At 42.6% G+C, this 22988-nt stretch overlaps 1 protein-coding gene across 1 annotated transcript in view; it reads right to left on the reverse strand.

The window, feature by feature from the left end:
* The window catches only part of CC2D2A (coiled-coil and C2 domain containing 2A), a 152696-nt gene that overhangs the window by 20462 nt on the left and 109246 nt on the right, over positions 1-22988 (reverse strand). The window contains exons 25-29 of the mRNA XM_045019697.1: positions 12250-12355; positions 11284-11393; positions 11037-11133; positions 7601-7699; positions 3008-3184 (exon numbers count right to left, since the gene is read on the reverse strand). Of these exons, the coding sequence (XP_044875632.1) occupies positions 3008-3184; positions 7601-7699; positions 11037-11133; positions 11284-11393; positions 12250-12355 (589 nt within the window). The remainder of the gene's footprint in view (positions 1-3007; positions 3185-7600; positions 7700-11036; positions 11134-11283; positions 11394-12249; positions 12356-22988) is intronic.

Genomic DNA, 22988 nt, shown 5'->3' on the forward strand with positions numbered 1-22988 from the left:
TAGCTACTAGTTACAATATTTAAATTGTCTTAGATATTTAATAGACTCAAAGGCAGATGCAGTTGATTAAAGTCTAGCTCCGCTTAAGTCAATGGTAAAACTGCCACTGACTTCAGTGGGGCCAGAACTTCACCTCAAATGCACAGCAAAAGTACTGGTGCAAGAAATTACCTAACCCCATTTGTCACACCCATCCTCTCTTTTTCTGCTATACTTAATTCTTCAAATGTTAGCAAACAGAAAATCTACACTGATAGTTTCCTTACCTCAGTAGCATTTCTCTCTTCTAGTATTAGTTACAATACACTTTAGTGGCACGGAGTAATTATGCTACAATTCAGTTTTGATAACTAGTGTTCTCTGACACTGAGAAAAGGATTCTCACATTCTATCTTGCTATCTGTTCTTTATGTCTGATAAAGTCTTTTCTGCATCTTCACAGTGGATGATATTTCATTCCCTTGCTAGCTCTTACATCTGGCATTCTGACCAGGGACAATTAGCTAATACTATATCTATAATCAAAGAAAACAAATGAAGTCAGTGAGAAAGGACTTATCAAAAATGTAAACTTTTCTATTACATAAAGTGTGCAATTAGATCTGTAACAATGTTATAAACACAGGGCCAACATTTCAGAATTTCATGCATTACCATCACAATAATATGTACTATTTAGGTAATTGGCCATGCAAATTAATATGTGCACAAAATTATAAAATTTGGCCACAATTTCTTTTAATAACAGAAATATCAAAATTCATAATTATATAGTTTATGATATTTCACAATGAACTCTGAATTTCATTTATCAAGAAATACCTTTAGACAGGAATTTATTTGAATTGTAACTATTTTTCATTCTAAAAAAATATCGGCGACAGGTCTATATATATAAAAAAAGGTCAATTTTTTCCATAAAGCTTACAAGATTTCGCTCTGCAGTTAATTATTGTATATAGAACTGTGGAAGTGATCTAGTATATTAATGATGCTTCAAGACTGTTGTGTAAATCTTTACAGCTTCATATATTAGTGCTAATTTGCCATGGCACTAAGCTAATTAACCTTGAATTTACCCATGAAAGAACAAAATTACAAATCATGTTTCCCTTTCTTTGTTTTCCATGGCATTACATTGCAACAATTCTCAGAGCAGACTGAACTATGACCAGTACTGAACAAACAATATGAAATTATGAGACTGTAATTCCATAAGAGGGAGAGCAAAGTTTGCTTTAGTCGTTTATGCAATGATCAATGCTCTAAAAAATGAATTATATTTCCAGAGTTCAAAATTTGCTTAGTTTTAATTTTGTATAATACATAGATACAATCCCCCTCCCCAACTCCTCTTCATCTTCAAATAAACTGCTACTGGAGCAGTTAAGTCCAAAGCAAAATATGAGAAGCTGCTGTTTGTGCAGAAGCAACATGGATATATCCTGATTGACTGTATCTCAGAGTATGTCTACACAGCAAAAGCTGTGCACAAAATAGCATACTCAAGCTAGGCTGAATCCAGCTAATGTGAATAACAATAGCAGTGAAGACAGCGTATTGTGGGCAGTACATGCTCATATGCACCTTAGGTATGTAGCCCACTCACTAGCCCACTCTGAAGCCTGTGCTGTGCTGTCTTACTGCCACTGTTACCCCCACAAGCTGGATTTAAGCTAGTTTGGCCATGCCTGGATAGGCTAGCTTTTGCTGTTTAGACATACCCTGAGAATTAATTGCATAAGGGTACAAGAAGTGACGAGATTTTGGGAGAGGGGTTGTTTTTGGAACACAGGCTTTTTCTATTGTTGCACAAGCATGTCCTTTTAGTTTGGTGAAGGAAGTAAAAGAACTAGGTCAAGAATGAAAAAAACCCTCCTACTTAGAAATATCTTCAAGAGATTTACAGGACAGGAGATGACATTAATACGAATGGCATAATATAATAACTAGTGAACAGTGAATAATGCAAGTTTTGAATTAATTCACTTTGCAACCCTTTTGTGTTCTCTTTCCCCAAATACTTGTGTGATCAAGGTTTACTAGCAAGAATGCTTGTGGGAAGCAAATGTTAAGCTTGTATGTTCAAATACTTATGGAATGTGAAAATTAAACTTATTTTTAATGAGCATTCTAACCAGAAAACTGATGAGTCATGCTCATCTAGGTGAGGAAAACATACAAAATCATCTGAAATATGTGTTCAATCTCAACTAAGCAAGACAGCTCAAATTATGATTAAGAAGCCAGAGACATTATTACACTTGCAAAAAATGGCATGTAATTATGAATAACAAAATACATAAGAGAAATCAGATCTGTTTGCACATAGTCTGTGAAGAGAAAAAGAGATTACATTTATTAAATAAATTATACATCACAAATTGTTCACTCAGATCTACTATATAATGCACCTCCCAAGTTTGCTAGAGTGTTTGAATGTCCATTTTTTTAAAAATAACCCAATTCTGTTAAAGATAAATCAGAAAGCAAACATTTCATTACAATTTAAAAACAAAATTGTTTTAGCATTACTTTTAAAATATAAAAAGTACATGCAAGTGCTCAGAAACACTAATATTGGTCAGTTAAAATCACTGAATCAAGCTTAATTCAAGTGCAGGTTCTCAAACTGTGGGTTGGGACCCCAAAGTGGGTCGCAACCCCATTTTAATGGGGTCACCAATGCTAGCATTAGACTTGCTGGGACCCAGGGCTGAAGCTAAAGCCCAAACTCCACTCCCAGGGTGTCGGGGCTCAGGCTGCAGCCCCTTCTCCTCCTACCTGAGGCAGCGTAGCTCAGTCTCTGCCACCCTTCCAGGGTCACGTAGAACTTTGTTGTCAGAAGGGAGTTGCGGTGCAATTATTTTTGAGAACTCCTGTTTTACTTTTACAGTGTAACTCAGTCAAGATCTGTACCCATGTTATATACCATATTAAATTTACTTATTTACATGCATATCAAGAATCATGGCACCAAAATCAAAATTTGAAAGGTGTTAGTTACCTTTTCTCGAACTGGATCTCCAGGAATAAGCTGTGGTTCAATAGTAATAAACAGTGTTATGTAGGACCCCTCGCTCAGACTTCGGACAGAATCATAACCTCTCTCATTTCCTAGGTTCTTTTCTTTACTGTAGCCAAGGAGTACTGGAGGAATATCTATCTTAAATGTGCCATCAATCTATGAAGTAGACAGAGAAATATTAATCCAGGGGTCGGCAACCTTTCAAAAGTGCTGTGCCGAGTCTTCACTTATTCACTCCGATTTAAGGGTTCGCGTGCCAGTAATACATTTTAATGTTTTTAGAAGGTCTCTTTCTATAAGTCTATAATATATAACTAAACTATTGTTGTATGTAAAGTAAATAAGGTTTTAAAAATGTTTAAGAAGCTTCATTTAAAATTAAATTAAAATGCAGAGCCCTCCGGCCTGGTGGCCAGGCCCCGGGCAGTGTGAGTACCACTGAAAATCAGCTTGCGTGCCGCCTTCGGCACCCGTGCCATAGGCTGCCTACCCCTGTATTAATCCATACACATCAATCATTCATGACCAATAATGATAATAATTTCAAAATAAAAAAAAACAATGCTTCCTCAACTTTTAGCATTCAGAAAGGCCGTGTCACCAATGCCAACACCGCTCCTGGCTCCTCCACCTGCATCCAGACAGAGAACCCAACCATGGATGCCTCTAGCTAAGTCCTGGCATGGATTTGCAGAGACTGTTGTCTGCATTTTCTTGTCAGAGAAAATCAGGATGGGAAACCTATCCAGTGTGAGAGGTGCTCACTGGTACAATCTCTCAGGAAGCATATGCGAGAGCTACAGGAGGAGGGTGAGGAGCATCCATGTACAGGAAGAATTAATTGAAAACATGCCCCTGGAGACCTCCACATTTGAGGAAGAAATCCAGCTGGAAAGGACTGAGATAGCAGTACCAGGGGAGGAGGAAACTGCTGCTCTTCACAGGGAGGAACCCGGCTGCTCGACCCTGCTTCCAACCCACTGTCCACAGAGATACTGTTGTGCTGCCCTGCCAATAAGAGATGAAGAATCTCCCCCAAATGTGGAGGAGGAGAAGCCATTACCCACAAGGAGGATCATGGCCACCACTCCCAAGAAGAAACATAGGTTTGGCCGATCGCGGCTTACACTGGCCGCGGTTCGTCACTCCAGGCTAATGGGGGCTGCAGGAAGGGTGGCCAGGACGTCACTCGGCGCACGCCGCTTCCTGCAGTCCCCATTGGCCTGGAGCCAGTGGGAGCCGCGATCGGCCAAACCCGCCGACACGGCAGGTAAACAAACCGGCCCGGCCTGGCCCACTAGGGGCTTTCCCTGAACAAGCGGCAGCCCTAGTTTGAGAACCACTGCCCTAACCTATGTCTGAGCTATTGAAGTCCTCAAATCGTGGTTTAAAGACTTCAAGGTGCAGAGAATCCTCCAGCAAGTGACCCATGCCCCATGCTGCACAGGAAGGCGAAAAACCCCCAGGGGCTCTGCCCATCTGCCCTGGAGGAAAATTCCTTCCCGACCCCAAATATGATGATCAGCTAAACCCTCAGCATGTGGGCAAGACTCACCAGCCAGACACCCAGGAAAGAATTCTCTGTAGTAACTCAGATCCTACCCCATATAACATCCTATCACAGGCTATTGGGCATATTTACCACTAATAGTCAAAGATCAATTAATTGCCAAAATTAGGCTATCCCATCATATCATCCCCTCCATAAACTTATATGTCTTTTGCCCCTACTGCTCCCCTGGGAAGGCTGTTCCAGAACTTCACTCCTCTGATGGCTAGAAACCGTCATCTAATTTTAAGTCTAAACTGCCTGATGGCCAGTTTATATCCATTTGTTCTTGTGTCCACATTGGTACTGAGCTTAAATAATTCCTCTCCCTCCCTGGCATTTATTCCTCTGATATATTTATAGAGAACGATCATATCTCCCCTCAGCCTTCTTTTGGTTAGGCTAAACAAGCCAAGCTCTTTGAGTCTCCTCTCATAAGACATGTAATCAAATAGGATGAAATTCAATAAGGGACAAATGAAAAGTTCTATACTTAGGAAGGAATAATCAATTGCACAAATACAAAATGGGAAATGACTGCTTAGGCTGGAGTACAAAAGATCTGGGGTTTATAGTGGACAAGTCAACAATGTAACACTGTTGCAAAAAAAAAGAGCAAACATCAATCTGGGATGTATTAGCAGGAATGTTCTAGGCAAGACAGGAGAAGTAATTCTTCTACTCTGCACTGATTAGGCCTCAACTGGTGTACTGTAATCAGTTCTGAGCACTACTTTGGGAAAGATGTGGACAAATTGAAGAGAGTCCAGAGAAGAACAACAAAAATGATTAAAAGTCTAGAAAACATGACTTATGCAGGAAGACTGAAAAAACTGGGTTTGTTTAGTCTGGAGAAGAGAAGACTGAGGAGGACATGATAACATTTTTCGAGTACGTAAAAGGTTGTTATAAAGATGAGGGTGATAAATTGTTCTTACTGATGACAGGAAAAGAAGTAATGGGCTTAAATTGCAGTAAGGGAGATGAAGGTTAGACATTAGGAAAAACTTCTCACTGTAAGGTGTGGTTAACCACTGGAAAAAACTACCTAGGGAGGTTGTGGGATCTACATCATTAGAGGTTTTAAAGAACACAAAAACACGTGTCAGGATGGTCTAGATAATATTTAGTCCTTCTTCAATGTAGGGGATTGGACTAGATGACCTACCGAGGTCCCTTCAGTCCTACATTTCTATGAAATATATATATATATGTTTCATGTGAAATACCAGTATTTAAAATGTTTGTGACAAAAATCTGACATCTCAAAAGACTGGTTACTTCCTTTACAGTAACTGTGGCTCTTCTAGATGTTTCGTTCATGTGAACCCCACTCAAAGTGTGCATGCATCCCATGTGCATGAGATAAGATTCTTTTGGATAGTAGTGTCCATTGGGTCCCACCTGAACCCTGAATGTTCTTTCACTCCACACATCTGAGGGCATGAAGGACAAAGCAGACCCAAATGTCCCTTAGTTCATTTGCCATTACAGAATTCCAAAGCTAAAGGATTCTGGAGTAGCAGGGAAGGAAGACAAGTCATGGGATCCACATGAATAAAACATTTTAAAGAATCACAGAAACTGTAAATAACTTTCTTTCTACTTTGAGTATTTGGGGATCACACTCTAGATGACTGGTTAGCAGTCATCTCCCCAAGAAAGTGGCTGGCAGAAGTCCTATCAGAGATAAGGCTTCAGCTCTGCTGTACCAAACTGGGCATCAGATCTAGCAGCCCAAACCAGAGAGCAATCATGTGTAAACACGTACACTAATCTCCATGTAGCTACCCTTTAAATCTCTGAGCACAGGAACATTCTTCAAGCATGCAGAAGTGGTAACTTTGGCACTGGCTGACAGTGCTCTAATATGAAGGTAGTAATTTAGTTACCTCACAGAAAATCTTTATGCAATTAGACACCCATTTTGAGAGAGACTGGCTTGAAATGGCCAGTCCTCTAGACCTGTCCCCAAAGCCTACAAAAAGTCTGAGTGACTTGAAAAAGGGTTTTGTTCTGTGGAAGTAGTAAAACAGTACTCTCCACACACCAAGTGCGTGAAGTCTAGCCTCCCAGTACTTGAATGAGGTTTAGGGAAAAAGATGAATGGACTCATGAAGGTGAAAGTCTGAAACCACTTTAGGTAAGAACTTGGGGTACGGTCTGCAATAGAGGTCTCTGGTGTAAGTCATGGATCTATATGTCAGCCTTGTAGAAGGCCTTCATGATTTAAACTAGAATGTCCTGCACTTCAGAGGAGCAACTTCTGTCATAATGCTCAGCCAGCTAACATCCATGCTGTCTGATGCGGGGATGAAGGATTCATGTGAAGGACCTGCCCCTGATCCTGGGAAATAATGTCTGAAAGGTTTGGAAGTGTGATTGGAGGCTGTGTTGACAGGCACATCAGTATTAATAAGGTTTTGTTCTGTCTCACTTTTTTGATGACTGTGGGGAGTGGCGGAATCAGTGGAAAATCATACATCAGGTCCTTCTTCCAAGGATTCAAGAATGCATCCAAAAGGAAACCCAGACTCATCCCTCCAATGAAGCAATACAGTTGGTACTTCTTGTTCATGCTAGTAGCACAAAGGTCTGCAGTGAGAAGTCCCACTTGAGTAAGATTTGATGAAAGAATCTTTGAGAGCCCATTTGTGATTGATAGCGCACTTCCTGCTGAGACAATCTGATGGGTTTTTCTGAATGTTTGGTAAGTGTAGAGCTATGGAGTAACTTGATTCTGTATATACCAATCTCACAGATGAACTGCCTCCTGACAGAGAGGAGATGCTCTTGCTCCACCTTGTTTGTTGACATAGGATTGACAGAGCTGTAGTATTGTCTTGTCAGGACTTACATGGTAGCTCCCTGGAGGTATTAAATGCAAGATAAGAGTCCTATATAACAGGTATAGTTGAGAGGTAATGACATCAATGTTGTCAAAACTATAGGAGACAGATCAGATGTTCCACTACAGGCATCTTCCAAACCTATAATTCATACTCCAGTTTACTGATACTTACTCTTGTTTGAAAATATATGGTAGAAAACGGAATCCGAACACATCCCAACCAATGTCTCTCGACACGAGTGTGGGTTCCACTTCCTCTTTCACGATCATCCTAGAAAAAAATTGCAAAATAGGTATTATAACAATACAGTGTACACAAATTTACAAGCAGACTTCATTCCCTTTAAGTGTCTTAACACTTTCTCAATGGCTTAATCAAGTTATTAAAATTTCTAATTAGTAATGGATTTTTTTAATTAAATTTGTTACAAATACTGGTTAAACTATTAAGATAATAATTTGTTTCTTGAAGCATCCAAATGTGCTCGACACTGTGCAAACACAAAAGAAGGAATGGCCATTGCTACAATGAGCTTGTGTTCTAGGGCCCTAGACTTGCAATGAGCCCTGTGCAAGAGGACCCCTATGCCAGCACAGAGCTCTATTAACTTTAGGGAGTTGCCTAAGCAAAGCACATTAAGCCCCAGTCCTGTAATGAAAAAGATTCAATTGTATCAAAAAAGCTTTCTGGACTGAGCAGTGGATAAGATATGTGAATAATAAAACAGAAAAATGGGTAGAGGAGATAACAAGAGATGTTGCTTTGTAGAATTGCACATTCATGTTCCCTTAAATGTAAAATCACAGATTTACACTTGTCTAGACAGACAATTAACTAGCCCTGTGTACCTATAAAAGACTTGTAGGTGGATATCAGGATGAATAGGTACAAAGGAGATACAGATCTGGGTACGCACACACAATTGTGTTTGCAAAGTGTGTGCGCCAGGGCAGGTTTAGTGTGGGTCCCTGGGTTCATCAGCACCCACAGAAATAATGAAACGAAGTATGCCAAACTTGAATGGTGTTGTGAGCCCATGTGCCAACTTGCAATGCCACTGACTCAAATTTGACCCAGCCTCCCCACTGACAGTTGGACCAAACCTGAGAGACATTGTGACCTTGTGCACCAGGTCACAATACATGGAGCTGGCAGCCTGGCCCAACTCTGCAGGATAAGAACTGCCGTTGGTGTGAGAGTGCAGGGTGAACTTTCCCAGGGCTCCCCCCTGCACTAGAATAGAATTAGGGTTGCAGTGCCAAGGCAGAGGGTGCTGCTGTGGGTGACCAGTGCCCCCTTTAACTACAATTCAAAATCATGTCCAAGAAGAGTTTAGTATAGTGCCTCTATTGAATCAGGAGGCTACATCCCACCCCGAGTGCATGCATACTTTTTTAATTGAAGATCAAGCATGTTAATTTTGGCCTTTATTTCCAAATTCTATAGAACACATTTTTGCTTATACAAAACCAGGCACAAGTACTGTATATTAAACAGAGACGTATAATTAGCTATCTTCATGCACCCAATTTGTGTGTGCTCATTTAAATGCCCAGGCCTACTTCAAAGGTGAAAATCTAGCTGTGATGGCGTATGCAAACCCCACAATGGGCTGGAAGGGGTTAAAGGACAGTATTGGGCCCAAGTAGCCCTGTCCCTCCAACCCTGAAGAGCATGCTCCAACTGAAGAAGGGATTGAAAAGGGAGGAACCCAGCTTAGAAGGGGAATGGCTAGGGAGGAGGACAGACCTACCCTGAAAGCTCCTGACAAGGGCACCAGGGAAGCCTCCCTGAGGGATGTGAGACTATATGTTGAGCCTGGTTGGCACTGATGGTATGGCTACCTTTAATTTTTCTTTCCATCTTATCTGGGGCTGAAAGCTGGGAGACAAAAGCAGTAGTATGAAATGTCCCAGGAGGGTAACTCAGAGGGTACCTTGGGGGGCCAGATACTGTTGACTCTCCTAGAGTCCTGGGTTGGAGCCTGGTGGAGTGAGTGGGCCCAGGCTCTCCTACCACTGCTTCCACTACAGGATGGACTCGAGCCACCTGTACTCCTCACCATGCCTCTGAGTAAAGAAGAACCCAGACTGAAAGACTTAGGAGAGGGGCATTTGGTGCGCTAACTGCTAGGCAACCTAACCCACCCAGGACACTATTACATTAATTCTTAATAAATCTGTATTGAGCTAACATATGGGTTCATGTTGTCATTCAGTGATTTCTGTATCAAACATGATCAATATACAAGTAAAAAGATGATATTGTTCCAAATGCCAGCTCTGCAAATTCAGCCTGGGATCTGAAAGTCAAGCTGGGATCCTTCCTTCTCATGCTTCATCCCCCGCAATAAAAGTTTTGCAGACCAAATTCTTCCCTCTGTGACATTTGTGCATTTAATATTTTTTGCCCAAGATTTTTTAAAAGTGCTGAGCATTGGCATCATTCTATTCCTCCTGAATTCAACAGTAAAAACTCTCACTGATTTAAGTAGAAGCAGAGTTAGGCCACAGCTGAGAGCTTTTGAAAATTCCATCTTAATTACTACCATTATTTGTTGTTATTTATCTAGTGCCTAAAAACGAAAGGCACAATGCAAAACAAATAGAAAGACACAGATCTTGCCCCAAAGAACTTGCAATCTAGAATCAGACAAAACACACACACACAAAAATCAAACAACAAAAGCACCAGATGTGGGGAATCCACCCCCTTCCGTGGGTTTGGACAAGTATAACTTGGAATTGGAATTTAGCAAACTCTTCCGATAATGAACAAGAAGAAATAAAGTTCAGTTTACTCTCCATTAGCTATGTTGGCTCAACACTGCTACCAGGATTAAAAAGCAGTACAATCCTCATTTTTGTCGCTGAAGTCAGCACATATTATTGATTACACACACAAGCTCAAACCTTAGGCAGCAGAAAGCAGAAGACTGAGTACCTGGACTGTGCACAGCACTGCTTTATTCAGGTGGGGTGACAATACAATGGAACAAGGATCTTACAATCTAGATTGGACATAACATAGCTAGGAATGACAACAATGGGAAAAGGAAAGGAGCATGGGAGGCTGAAGGATGTAACAGTGAAAGTTCATGATACGAATATGAGAGTATAATATATTACGTATAATATATTACAGTAGAACCCCTATTTTATGAACTAATTGGGGATGGAGGAGATCATAAAATCAAAAAGTTCATACCATTGATCATCTCAAAATTACAATAGGTTCAATGTATAGATTGCATCATGGTGCAGCATGTTGCTTTCTTCTCATCCTTCAAACCACTTCAAAGCAATTTCAAATGCACTGAAGGCATCGCAATGTGAATGGATGTTGACTTGTTCTTCATCAATCATTTTTGTCATGAAATTTTTTCCCTCCCATCAGGAAAAATGGTTTAAATAACTGGTTGTTCATAAGACTAGTGTTCTATTCTACGATAATTTATATATATATAGTTAGTTAGTTAGTTAGTTAGTTAGTTAGTTAGTTAGTCTTGTGATTATTTTTGGAGAAACAGCCATAATATTCAGTGATGTTCTTAATATCAAAGACACTGACTTAAATGTCAAAATGGTCCTTCAGGCACCAAGCTCACCTCTAAGACATCATAGAGTACTTCATCAAAAATGTTAATGAACACTTCATCCTTCACTGATTGCAAACTTGTGGTGCTGTAGTCACCATTAGGAGCTCTATCAAAATAAAATATTAGTGATTTATACAGAATACAGCAAAACTGTACTATATTAAACTTTACATTCATTTACACACTCAAACAAGAATGTTATTCAAGGACATACTGTGAAGCTCAAAACCAACAACTTGTTTTCATTTACTCATACCTAAATAGAAGTTCAAGTTCCTCATTCCAGTTGGGGTTTGGCCCCTCTGCTGTTGTCGTCCTGCAGACTGTTCGCTGAAAAGAAACTTCTACAAAAGGATGGACTAAAACCTACAAAATGCAATTAAAATGAAAATAAAAATAGACAATTTGGCAGAACATTTGTAAATTGTCAATTTTTCAATGTATGTAATAAAATGAAAATAATATATGAAAGATATGTTAGTTTGTTGACTTCTGTGACAAACAATTCTGCATTTCATGGGCTTCTAACATTTTAGGGTGTTGATTTTTTTTTTGTAACTCTAACATTCTTGAAAAGAAATATATAGTCAAACTACTGACATGTGTCCACAGTCTTAAATTTCACCTTCAGATTTTTCTGTAGAATTAAGCCTGAATTGAAAAGGATCTATCAGACAGGTTCAAATTTAGCAACAGGCAAAGACTGCTAGTTACCTGAACAAGCTAATTAAAACAGATTATGTGACTCAATCAGCCCAGTGAAAGATGTCCATTTGTGTCTTACTGTCTGTAATCAAAGAACAAAACTTGTTGATACTATCATGGTTCTCTCTGTATCTGGCCCTTCTTACTATCTGTTTCAGTTAAATTAATCTTGGACTAGAAATAACAAAACCCTATTATTATCTTTTTTTAAATGCCAGAAAGAGGAATTTATCTAGTGTCCAAAAGTGTGATAGGAGCCACATACAACTTTTTAAAAAAATCAGGACATTATAGTGTTTCTAAAAAGGGCAAAAAATGTAAAATCAAAACAAAAACAGAAGCAAGAACAAAAACAGAAGCAAGCTAAATTTGGCTTCCAATTGCCATCAAAAATTTAGTCTCAATTTCAACCTCACTGATAATACGATCTAACCAGTCAATGTAACTGCTTAGAAGAAAGAGAAACAACCCTGTATGACCAAATTACCATTCAATTTATGTCAATATTATTCTGTACCTGGTTGAAAGCCCAATCAATGCTGTGGGTTGGGCTCTGAGGTGATGGAGATGCTGCAAACATCTCATTAAAGGACCTTGAAGATCTGGATGGCTGTTGAAGTTTGCTAGGAAGGAAAATATATAACTGTGACAGAGAACACGCAAGAGCAAGTTATTTACCTTATAGTAACTTCAAGATGTGTGATCCCTATGGGGGATCCACGTGCCCAATCAGAGAATTCTTGAAAGCAGTGTCCACAGGTCTGCTCATGCCTCCAACCGAGGAGCTAAAGGGTGGAGTAGACCAACCACCTCTCCAGTTCCTTCTGTATCAGGAATCCTACCATGACTTGAAGCAGAAAAGGAGGAGGGCAGGCAGTGGAATACACACAGGGACCACACATCTCCAATTAAGTAACTTTCTCTTCTCCTTTGAGTGCTGGTCCCTGTGTGTTCCACTGTGGGTGACTGATGACGAGCAGTACTCAAGTAGGAGGAGGGTGTGAGGATGCAGGCGGCAGAGCCAGTTGAAGGACTACGTTGCCAAAGGCCACATCAGTGGAGTTCTGCACTAAAGCATAATGTCTCACAAACGTGCGGAAGGAACTCCATGTAGCTGCTTTGCAAATGTCAAGTAGAGGTACTTCTTGAAGTTATTCCATTGATGTCACTTGTTCTTTTGTAGATTGAGCTCTCAACCCCTAAAGGGGAGGAAGATTACACAGCTGAAAGAGTAAGATAGAGAACAAGATCCATTTACAGATTCTCTGAGAGCATACAGGTTGACCTTGAACTCTTTCTGCTACAGTGATAAACAATCTAGGAGGTTTTCTGATTGGCTTTGACCTTTGCAGAAAAAGGGCTAAGGTTCATTGCACAGCAAAGGAATGAAGTCTCCTCTCTTCTTCAGATGCATTTATTTTAATAAAAAACACAGGTAGGTGGATTGATTGGTTCAGGTGACACTCCGAAGCTACTTTGGGGGTGAACTTAAGATGTAAACACAATGAAACTTTGCCTCTATGGAACATGGTGTAAAGTGGATCTACCTTCAGTGCTCCGAGCTCATTCACCCTCCTGGCTCAGGTGATGGCTACCAGAAATGAAACCTTTATGGATAGGAGAGACATGGAACATGTAGCTAGTAGTTTGAAGGAAGGCTTAGTGAGCACCAAAAGAACAAGGGTGAAGTTCCACTGAGGAGTAGGTTTCCTTACTGGTAAAAAAGTTCTGTTTAGACACTTCCAGAACCTGGTAGTCAGTGGGTGAGCAAAAATTAAGTAATCATGTGAAGGTGGGTGGTATGCACTGATTGCTGCCAGATGAATCCGTACAGAGCTGATTGAAAGACCTGCTGTTTTGAGGGAAAGATGACAGTCCAGAATATGGGTAATATCCACAGATCTGGGAATCTAAGTTTTTGTTGTGCCCAGATAGAGAAATGCTTCCACTTGGCTAAGTAGCATTTTGTAGCGGAATCTTTTCTACTATTAGTAAGGATGCTTTGCACAGCTTCAGGGGATGAACATTCTAGAGTTGATGCCCATCCAAAAAACACACCCTGAGATGAAGTGCTTGAAGGTTAGGAGGCTTGATTATGCCTTTCCTTCTGGGTCAGGAGACAGGAAAAGGACTGAAAGCTGATCAGCAACTGAGATGATGCGTGTAAGAAACTCAAGAATCAAAACTGTCTGGGCCACTTGGGGGTGGGGCGGGGGAAATGAGAGTGACTCATGCCTTGTCCTGATGAATTTTCTGTAAGACCCAAAGTAGCAGTGCTGAGGAAAGCATAGTTCAGATGGTTTGACCATGGAAGAAGGAGAGCGTTGTCCTGAAAGTGACATCCTAGGGCTCCTCTGGAGCAGTGTATGTTGCACTGTCTGTTCATTTGAGAGGTGAACATGTCACTTGTGGGGGTTCCTCATATAGCAAAAATACTGTTTACCATGAAGTTGTGTAACTCCTCACTTGTGGTCAACAGCAAAGCACATTTGATTCCCCAGAAGGCAAACTGCCAACAGGATGATTTGATTGCTGATGCACTAATTCCATGAAGTGACTGCTTCTGAACACAGGGGAACAGGTCTTGCTCCTCCCTGCTTGTTAATGTAAAAGACTGTTATCATATTGTCTGACATTATGAGGACATGATGACCTTGAATAAATTGGAGAAAGGCTTTGCAAGCCTCTCAGACTGACTGCAATTCCAGAACATTGATATGCATCTTGGTCTCTCAGGATGTCCAAGAGCCCTGTGCTGTGCAGCTGTCCATATGAGCTCCCCAGCCTAAAAGGGAGGCATCTGTAATGATCATTTTGTCTGGTTAGGGGGAAAGGAAGGGAATGCCCATGCATACCTAGCAGAGGATTCTTCCACCATAGTAGAGATGATGTTACTTTGATGGGAACAGTTACTATGGCGTTCATGGTGAAAACACTGTTTGATGTCATGCTTGCAGACAAAGATGGAGTCTGGTGAATGGTGTGACATAAGTACATGAAGCCATATATCCCAGGAGAGACAGACAAGTTCTGACTGGTGTCTGAGGGTTGTTCATGACCTGATCTGTGAGGTCATTTACCACCTGGAACCTATCCATTGGCACATAAGTCCTTGTCGTGACAGAATTTAAGGACTCTCCAATGAAGTCTAAAGTCTGCACTGGAGTGAGAACAGACTTTTACGAGTTTATGCTGATCTCTAGGGAAGACAAATTGAAGCACTGACGAAGTAGACTCTTAGATTTCTTGATGTGCTTTGCAACGAGAAGCCAGTCTTTGAGATGGGGAAGATGATGAAGCCATGATGCCTGATGCTACTGAAAAGACCTTGGTAAAGACCCTGAGGGCAGAAGCAAGGCTGGATGGGAGCTCTCTACACTGAAAAGTGGAGCCCACTATGAGTATGAGAAAACGTCTGTGAGTGGGGTAAATGTCCTTCATACTGAGAGCTGTAAACCACAAGCGCCTTTCCAGGGATGGGATTATAGATACCAATGTGACCATGCAAAATTTCAGTTTGTGAATAAAACAGTTAAAATGGCAGAGATTAAGGTTAGGTCTCTAGCTACCCTTCTTTTTGGGTACTAGGAAGTATGTTTCATAAAAACTCTTTCTTTAGTACTGAGCAAGTACTGGCTCTGTTGCTTCTCACTATAAGAGGGATTCTACTTCTCGTTTTAGAATCTCCTCACAAGAATGGCCCTAAGGGTCTCTCTGGCTTTGGAGGGGGCAGGGAGGTAAATTAAATTGCATAGCCAGAATGGATATTTAGTACCCCCTTGTCTGTTGTTATTGCACTTCAGATGTGGAAAAAGAGGGCTAGGCAACCCCCAAAGAGTATCTGGGAATCGGCAGGTGGTGGCATCATTGGTTTGCAGCACTCAACCTCCCATCAAACATATCATTTACCTGGGTGCTGGGACTGGATTGCTTATATTGCCACCAGAGGGGAAAAGAAACAGGACTTCTCAACCCTCTGCCTCTTACAGGGCAGCTCACAAAACCACTGATGGTAAAATTATTGAGCTGTTGGTCTACGGTTGTATGATTGCCTGTGAAATTTTCTCTTTAGGGCAAGTGTAAATATTCCCAAGGAGTGGAGGGTGGTCCTAGAATCCTTTAGAATGTATAAGGACTCATCTCTCTTTTGATTAAAAAAGATGGGTTTTGTCAAAGGGCAAGTCCACCATGGTGTCCTGGACCTCCCTGGAAACCCCCAAGTGCACAGCTGATTCACAGAACATCACAACGGCAGTAGTCACAATAGCAATAACCTGCTGATTGAAGAGCGGTCCCATCAACCAACTTGCTTTTCTCAAGGAGAGCCTGAATTGAGCTCTATCCTACTGTTCAAACTTGTCAATGAAGTCCGTGAATTCGGAATAGTTCAGGTACTCATACTTAGTCATCAGTGCTTGGTAACTGGCTATTGAGAACTGAGAGCTAGATGTGAAGAACTTCCTTCCCAATAAATTGTGTCTTTTACCCTCTTTGTCAACCAGAGTAGATCTAGGATGTTGCTATCTAGATCTCTTCATGGGAGATTGAGCAACCATAGTTAGGAGCATGAAGAGAAAAGAGAAATACCACCTCTTTGGCTGGGACAAAATAGTATTTTCTGCCCTTTTAGGGGTAGGAGCACAAGTGGCTGGGGTATGCCAGACTTTTCTAACTTGTTCCAGAATGCCTTCATTAACATGAAGCACTATTCAGCCGGATCCAGAGAATTGGATGATGTCCAGTAATTTATGTTGAAGATCCTGAACTTCCTCAAGGGACATCGGTAGCTCACATGGAACCCTACATAACAGTTCCTGGAATTGCTTGTAGTCATTGGGGAAGGGTGTGTATGTGGTGTTACTGGAGCAACTGCTTCATCCGGAGATGATGAGGACAGTCTCTCCGTACCAGTGAAACTGGTGGATCCAGCTCATAATCTTCTTAAGAACATAAGAATGGCCATATTGGGTTAGACTAGTGGTCCATCTAGCCTGGTATCCTGTCTTCCGACAATGGCCAATGCCAGATGCTTCAGAAGGAATGAACAAACAGGGCAATCTATCAAGTGATCCATCCTCTGTTGTCCAATCCCAGCTTCTGGCAATCAGAGCTTTAGGGACACCCAGAATATGGGGTTGCATCCCTGAACATCTTAGCCAATAGCAATTGATGGATCTATCCTCCATGAACTTATCTAATTCTTCTTTTGAACGCAGTTATAGTTTTGACCCTCACAACATCCCCTGGAAACAAGTTTCACAGGCTGAATGTGCGTTGTGTGAAGAAATACTTCCTTATGTTTGTTTTTAAACCTGCTGCCTATTAATTTCATTGGGCGAACCCTGGTTCATGTGTAAATTGAAGGGATAAATAATACTTCCCTATTCACTTTGTCCACACCATTCATGATTTTATAGACAGCTATCATATCTCCCCATAGCCGTCTCTTTTCCAAGCTGAAGAGTCCTAGTTTTTTTAATCTCTTTTTATACGGAAGCTGTTCCATACCCCTAATAATTTTTGTTGCCCTTTTCTGTACTTTTTTCTAATTCTCTCTCTCTCTCTCTCTCACCCTCCACCCCCACACCAGAACTTCAAAATATTGGCATACAATGGATTTATGTAGTGACATTATGATATTTTCTGTCTTATTATCCATCCCTTTTCTAATGGTTCCTAACATTCTTTTAGCCTTTTTAACTGCTGGTGCACACTGAGCAGATGTTTTCAGAGAACTAGCCATGATGACTCCAAGATCTTTTTCTTGAGTGGTAACAGCTAATTTAGACCCCATCATTTTTATGTGTAGCTGGGATTATGTGTTTTCCAATGTGCATTGCTTTGCACTTATCAACACTGAATTCCATTTGCCATTTTGCTGCCCAGTCACCCAATTCTGTGAGATCCTTTTGTAATTCTTTGCAGTCAGCTTTGGACTTAACTATCTTGAGTAATTTTGTATCATCTGCAAATTTTGCCACCTCACTGTTCCTTTATCCAGATTATTTCTGAATGTGTTGAACAGCACTGGTCCCAGCACATGTCCTTGGGGGACCCCGCTATTTACCTCTCTTCACTGTGAAAACTGACCATTTATTCCTATCTTTCCTTCCTTTTCCATGGGGTCAGAAAAAAGCTCTGACTGTCCTCTCAGAGAGGAGGGGTTGATTGACTCCCTACCAGATCTTGTCGACTCTGCAGGTTAGTACAGGTCCCATGGTCCCCAGTACGGCCAGTAAGAGAGGTCAAAAGGTGGTTGTGGAAGTCCCCATGGCATATCATACCAACAGTTCCAACACAGGTGCTGAGGTGGACGTTGATTCCAGCCAGGTCTGGGTCCCCTGCCTGGGAAGTTATGCCTCAGAGGAGGAAACATCAGTTCATCAGGTGGTTCAGAGTCTCCTCACAAAGAAAATGTTGATTCCGTATTCGTCAGCAGTACTGATGGCTCCCCTGGAGGGAAGCCATGGCTGGACGATGGAAGGGGAGACAGACTCCTCCCATAAGATGCACCTCCTGTGCTGGAGACTGGGGATCCAGGAGAGAAAAAATGACATCAGGAGGAGTGTAAGCCTTTGCTCTCACTAGAGTGGCAAGGGATCCTGTCCACCTGAACTGATGGAGCCAGAGTAGTTACAGTTTGCGACACAGTTGAATGAGGAAGAGCTGTACTGTTGGTGGCTGACGTGCTCAATGGTTGCCTTTTATCGGTGCCATCAGTTCCCATTAAGGCTTAGTTGGTACTGGAGGCACTGTTGCCACAAGACAGCAGTCTGGTACAAATGGAGCCCTGGACTTGTAGGCCTTCATGTCATGACCCTGAGACTTAGGACATTTTAAGTCCTCAAGGGCTGTGCAGGAAAACTCGATTTAGGCAGAGTTGTATTTAACTTTTTTGAAGCTTGGATGTTTACGGGAATGGTCTCTGCCCTCCCAACAAGACCCCGATATGGGATCTGTGAGAGTAGATTCTCCCTCTCCTAAGTCAGACCTCATGGCAGAAGGCACACTCCTTGCTGAGCACAGCGTGGTCTCGTGGCCTGGGTCTGACTAAGGCCTCGTAGATCTCATTCTCCATTGAATGCTTGGTAAGGCAAAGTTCCCACCGCTCATCAGTATGGAAAGACTGGTAGATACTGCACTTTGCCATGAAGTGAGCTTCCCCAAGGCAGTGCAGTCAGCATTGATGATCATCGTTGACTGAGAAGGAGTGTTGGCAAGAAGCACAGATTTTGAAATCCAGTCCCCATAATGAGGGAAAGAGGGGAGCCAGTGAATACCCTGGGATGGGTAATCTAACTATTGAACTATAAAATTTAGCTAAAAATTATTGGATAAAATCCTAAAACTATTTACAAAAAACATCTACATATGTATTTACAGATTGAAGAATAAAGGAAGACAAAGTTCCAGACACTGGAGGTTCTGACCCAGGCCACCTGGTCATAAGAAGGAAATGGAGAGACAGTTGGTCCGCTCAGCCCTTTATCTCTTTGGTCGGGGGCACGAGGACAGTGAAGGCACATGCATGGACCCTGCTTTCAAGAATTCTCTGACTCCAGGCACATGGAGCACATGCGTACACAGTGGACTACAGATAGGGACCAGGACTCAAATAACTACTGAATATTAATCCTCACTTCATTAAATATGTAGTTAGCTGTACAGAATTTGTTTTTACTCTAAAAATATTTTTGACATTTTCATGTTATGCCTCTACACCATGACTATATTTATTCAGTGAAAAGAAAACTGTAAGGGTAGTGAGATAAGCTCCACAGTGGAAGAGAACTTTCTGCCTGGAGGCATTCTTTCCTGAGGCATTCATGTGTCCCACAGAATGACAAGGCCCAGGTTTCTCACTTTCCTGCAGAGTTTATATGGTCTGCAGGCTGCTCAGTTTAAGCAGATCTATCCCACTGGAACTTCTAAATTGTACAGATTCCTTAGCTTCTAGCCAAGTCCTTTGTGGGAAAATAAACAAAAGTGAATATATAGACAGCAATTTACTGTGTGGAATGAACAATGCAAATACTGTATAACTATATTTACCACAAAAAGTTATACAGAAACACTGTACAAGTAAATGCAGTAATAATACAAAAATTGAACAATAAATATAAATAAGGACTCAAGATCAGCAGAATATAATATCACACTTCTTTTTTAAAAAGCTATTTTTTTTGGAATATTGAGGGCAAAATGTATGGTGTCACTTTAATGCACATTCAACACTGATTAAGTTCCTTCTCATAAAAAATCTTCTCATACTTTTACGATATCATAATCTGAAAGTTATACTTTACACTTATTCCTCAAAGTGAATTTATTTACAAAAGGCCAATAAAAAAGATGGTTACTCACCTTTGTAACTGTTGTTCTTCAAGATGTGTTGCTCATATCCATTCCAATTAGCTGTGCGCGCACTGCGTGTACTATCGTTGGAAGATTTTTTACCCTAGTAAGACTCAGTGGGTCGGCTGAGGCACCCCCTGGAGTGGCGCCCTTATGGCGCTGGATATATGCCCCTGCCGACCCAGCACCCACTCAGTTCCTTCTTGCCGGGTACTCCAACAGAGGGGAAGGAGGGCGGGTTTGGAATGGATATGAGCAACACATCTCGAAGAACAACAGTTACAAAGGTAAGTAACCGTCTTTTCTTCTTCAAGTGCTTGCTCATATTGATTCCAATTAGGTGATTCCCAAGCCTTACCTAAGCGGTGGGGTCAGAGTGAGATGTTATGGAGTGAAGGACCGCTGAACCAAATGCAGCATCACCCCTGGACTGCTGCACTATTGCATAGTGCGAAGCGAAGGTATGTACTGATGACCAAGTTGCTGCCCTACAGATCTCCTGTATGGGCACATGAAGCAGGAAGGTGGAGGACGAAGCTTGAGCCCTAGTAGGGTGGGCACTAAGATGCGTAGTTGGGACCTCAGCCAAGTCATAGCACGCATGGATGCAGGATGTAATCCAGGAAGAGATGCACTGTGTGGAGACCGGGAGGCCCTTCATCAGGTCTACCACAGCTACGAACAGCTGGGTCGTCCTCCTAAAAGGTTTCATTCGTTTGATGTAAAAGGCGAGGGCCCTGCGAACGTCTAGGGAATGAAGCTGTTGTTCTCATCAAGAAACGTGCGGCTTTGGATAGAAAACCGAAAGGAAGATGTCTTGGTTGACAAGGAAGGCAGACACCACCTTAGGAAGGAAGGCAGGGTGTGGTCGCAGCTGTACCTTGTCCTTCTGAAACACCATATACGGTGGGTCCGACGTGACGGCTCAAAGCTCCGACACACGTATTGCTGAAGTGATGGCGACAAGGAAAGCTGTTTTCCAGGAGAGGTACAGGAGCGAGCAAGTGGCCATTGGCTTGAATGGGGCACCCATGAGTCTGGATAGGACCAGGTTGAAGTCCCACATAGGGGTCGGATGCCGAATTTGCGGGTACAGATGTTCCAATCCCTTGAGGAATCTGCTGACCATGGGATTGGAGAAAACTGAGCGCCTGTTTTCACCTGGGTGGAAGGTTGAAATTGCTGCTAGGTGTACTCTGATGGATGAAACTGCTAGGCTTTGCTGTTTCAAGGACAAGAGATAATCTAGGATGGTAGGTACTGGCACCTCCAGGGGGCAGTATTGCTCAGGTCACACCAGCAGGAGAAACATTTCCACTTGGCCAGATACGTAGACCTAGTAGAGGGCTTTCTGCTACCCAAGAGTACGTGCTACACTGAGCGAGAGTAATGTAGCTCAGATTGAGTTAGCCATGCAACATGCATGCTGTGAAATGGAGGGATTGCAGGTCCGGATGACACAGTCGGCCGTGCTCCTGAGTGATCTGGTCCGGCCACAACAGGAGTGGAATTGCTGTGGTCACCAACAGATCGAGGAGAGTGGTGTACCAATGTTGCCTGGGCCACGTCGGGGCGATCAAGATTAAGCGGGCCTTGTCTGTGCATAACTTGAGAAGGACCTTGTGGACCAATGGGAATGGAGGAAAGGCGCAGAACAGGTGGTCTTTCCATGGCATCAGGAAGGCATCTGATAGGGAGCCCGGGGAGCGCCCCTGGAGAGAGCAGGACACCTGGCACTTTCGATTCTCGCGAGAGGCAAAAAGGTCTATGTGGGGAAACCCCCACTTCTGGAAAACTGAATGGATAATGTCCGGATGAATTGACTATTCATGAGCCAGAAAGGACCTGCTGAGGCGATCTGCCAAGGTGTTTTGGACTCCCAGGAGAAATGACGCCACCAAGTTGATTGAGTGGGCTATGCAGAATTCCCAGAGCCGAATGGCTTCCTGACAGAGGGGGGACGATCACGCTCCCCCCTTGCTTGTTGATGTAAAACATGGCCGTTGTGTTGTCTGTGAAGACTGCGACACAACGGCCCTGAAGGTGTTTGCGGAACACCTGATACGCTAGGCGTACTGCTCTCAGTTCCCGTACGTTGATGTGCAGGGTAATCTCTTGTGTGGACCAAAGGCCACGTGTGCAAAGGTCCACAAGGTGAGCGCCCCAGTCCAGAGATTATGCATCCGTGGTTAGGACTATGGAGGGCTATGGGGCATGGAATGGCATCCCCCGCATACCGAGTTGGGGTTCAGCCATCAAACCAGGGAAGTTAAGACTTCCATCGGTACCATGAGCACTGTCTAAATTGTCCCGGCCTGGACGGTACACTGAGAGCCAGGCCTGAAGTGGACGGAGGCATAGTCTGGCATGTCTGGTCACGAAGGTGCAAGACGCCATGTGTCCCAGTAGACCGAGGCACGTGGGTGCTGTCGAGGTCGGGAAGCTTTGAAGGCCATGGATAATGCTCACCATGGACTGGAAGCGGGCATGTGAATCCAGGATTGCTCCGATGAAGTCTATTCTTTGGGTCAGCTCCAAAGTGGATTTTTTGACATTGAGCAGCAGGCCCAGCTGTCTGAACAAGCTCATGGTGAACTGAACATGAGATTGCACCTGGAGCTTGGAGCAACCCCGAATGAGCCAGTCGTCGAGGTACGGAAACACTTGGATCCGATGTTGACGGAGCGAGGCAGCTATGACAGCCATACACTTTGTAAAGACCCTTGGTGCCGTGGATAGGCCGAAGCGGAGGACGGTAAATTGGAAGTGTCGTTGGTTGACCACAAAGCGAAGGAATTGCCTCTGCTGCGGGTAAATCGCTATGTGAAAGTACACGTCTTTTATGTCGAGGGCGGTGAACCAGTCTCCAGGATCCAGGGAAGGGATAATGGTCCCCAGGGA

The sequence above is a fragment of the Mauremys mutica genome, chromosome 5 (genome assembly GCF_020497125.1).
Source record: "Mauremys mutica isolate MM-2020 ecotype Southern chromosome 5, ASM2049712v1, whole genome shotgun sequence".
NCBI lineage: Eukaryota > Metazoa > Chordata > Testudines > Geoemydidae > Mauremys > Mauremys mutica.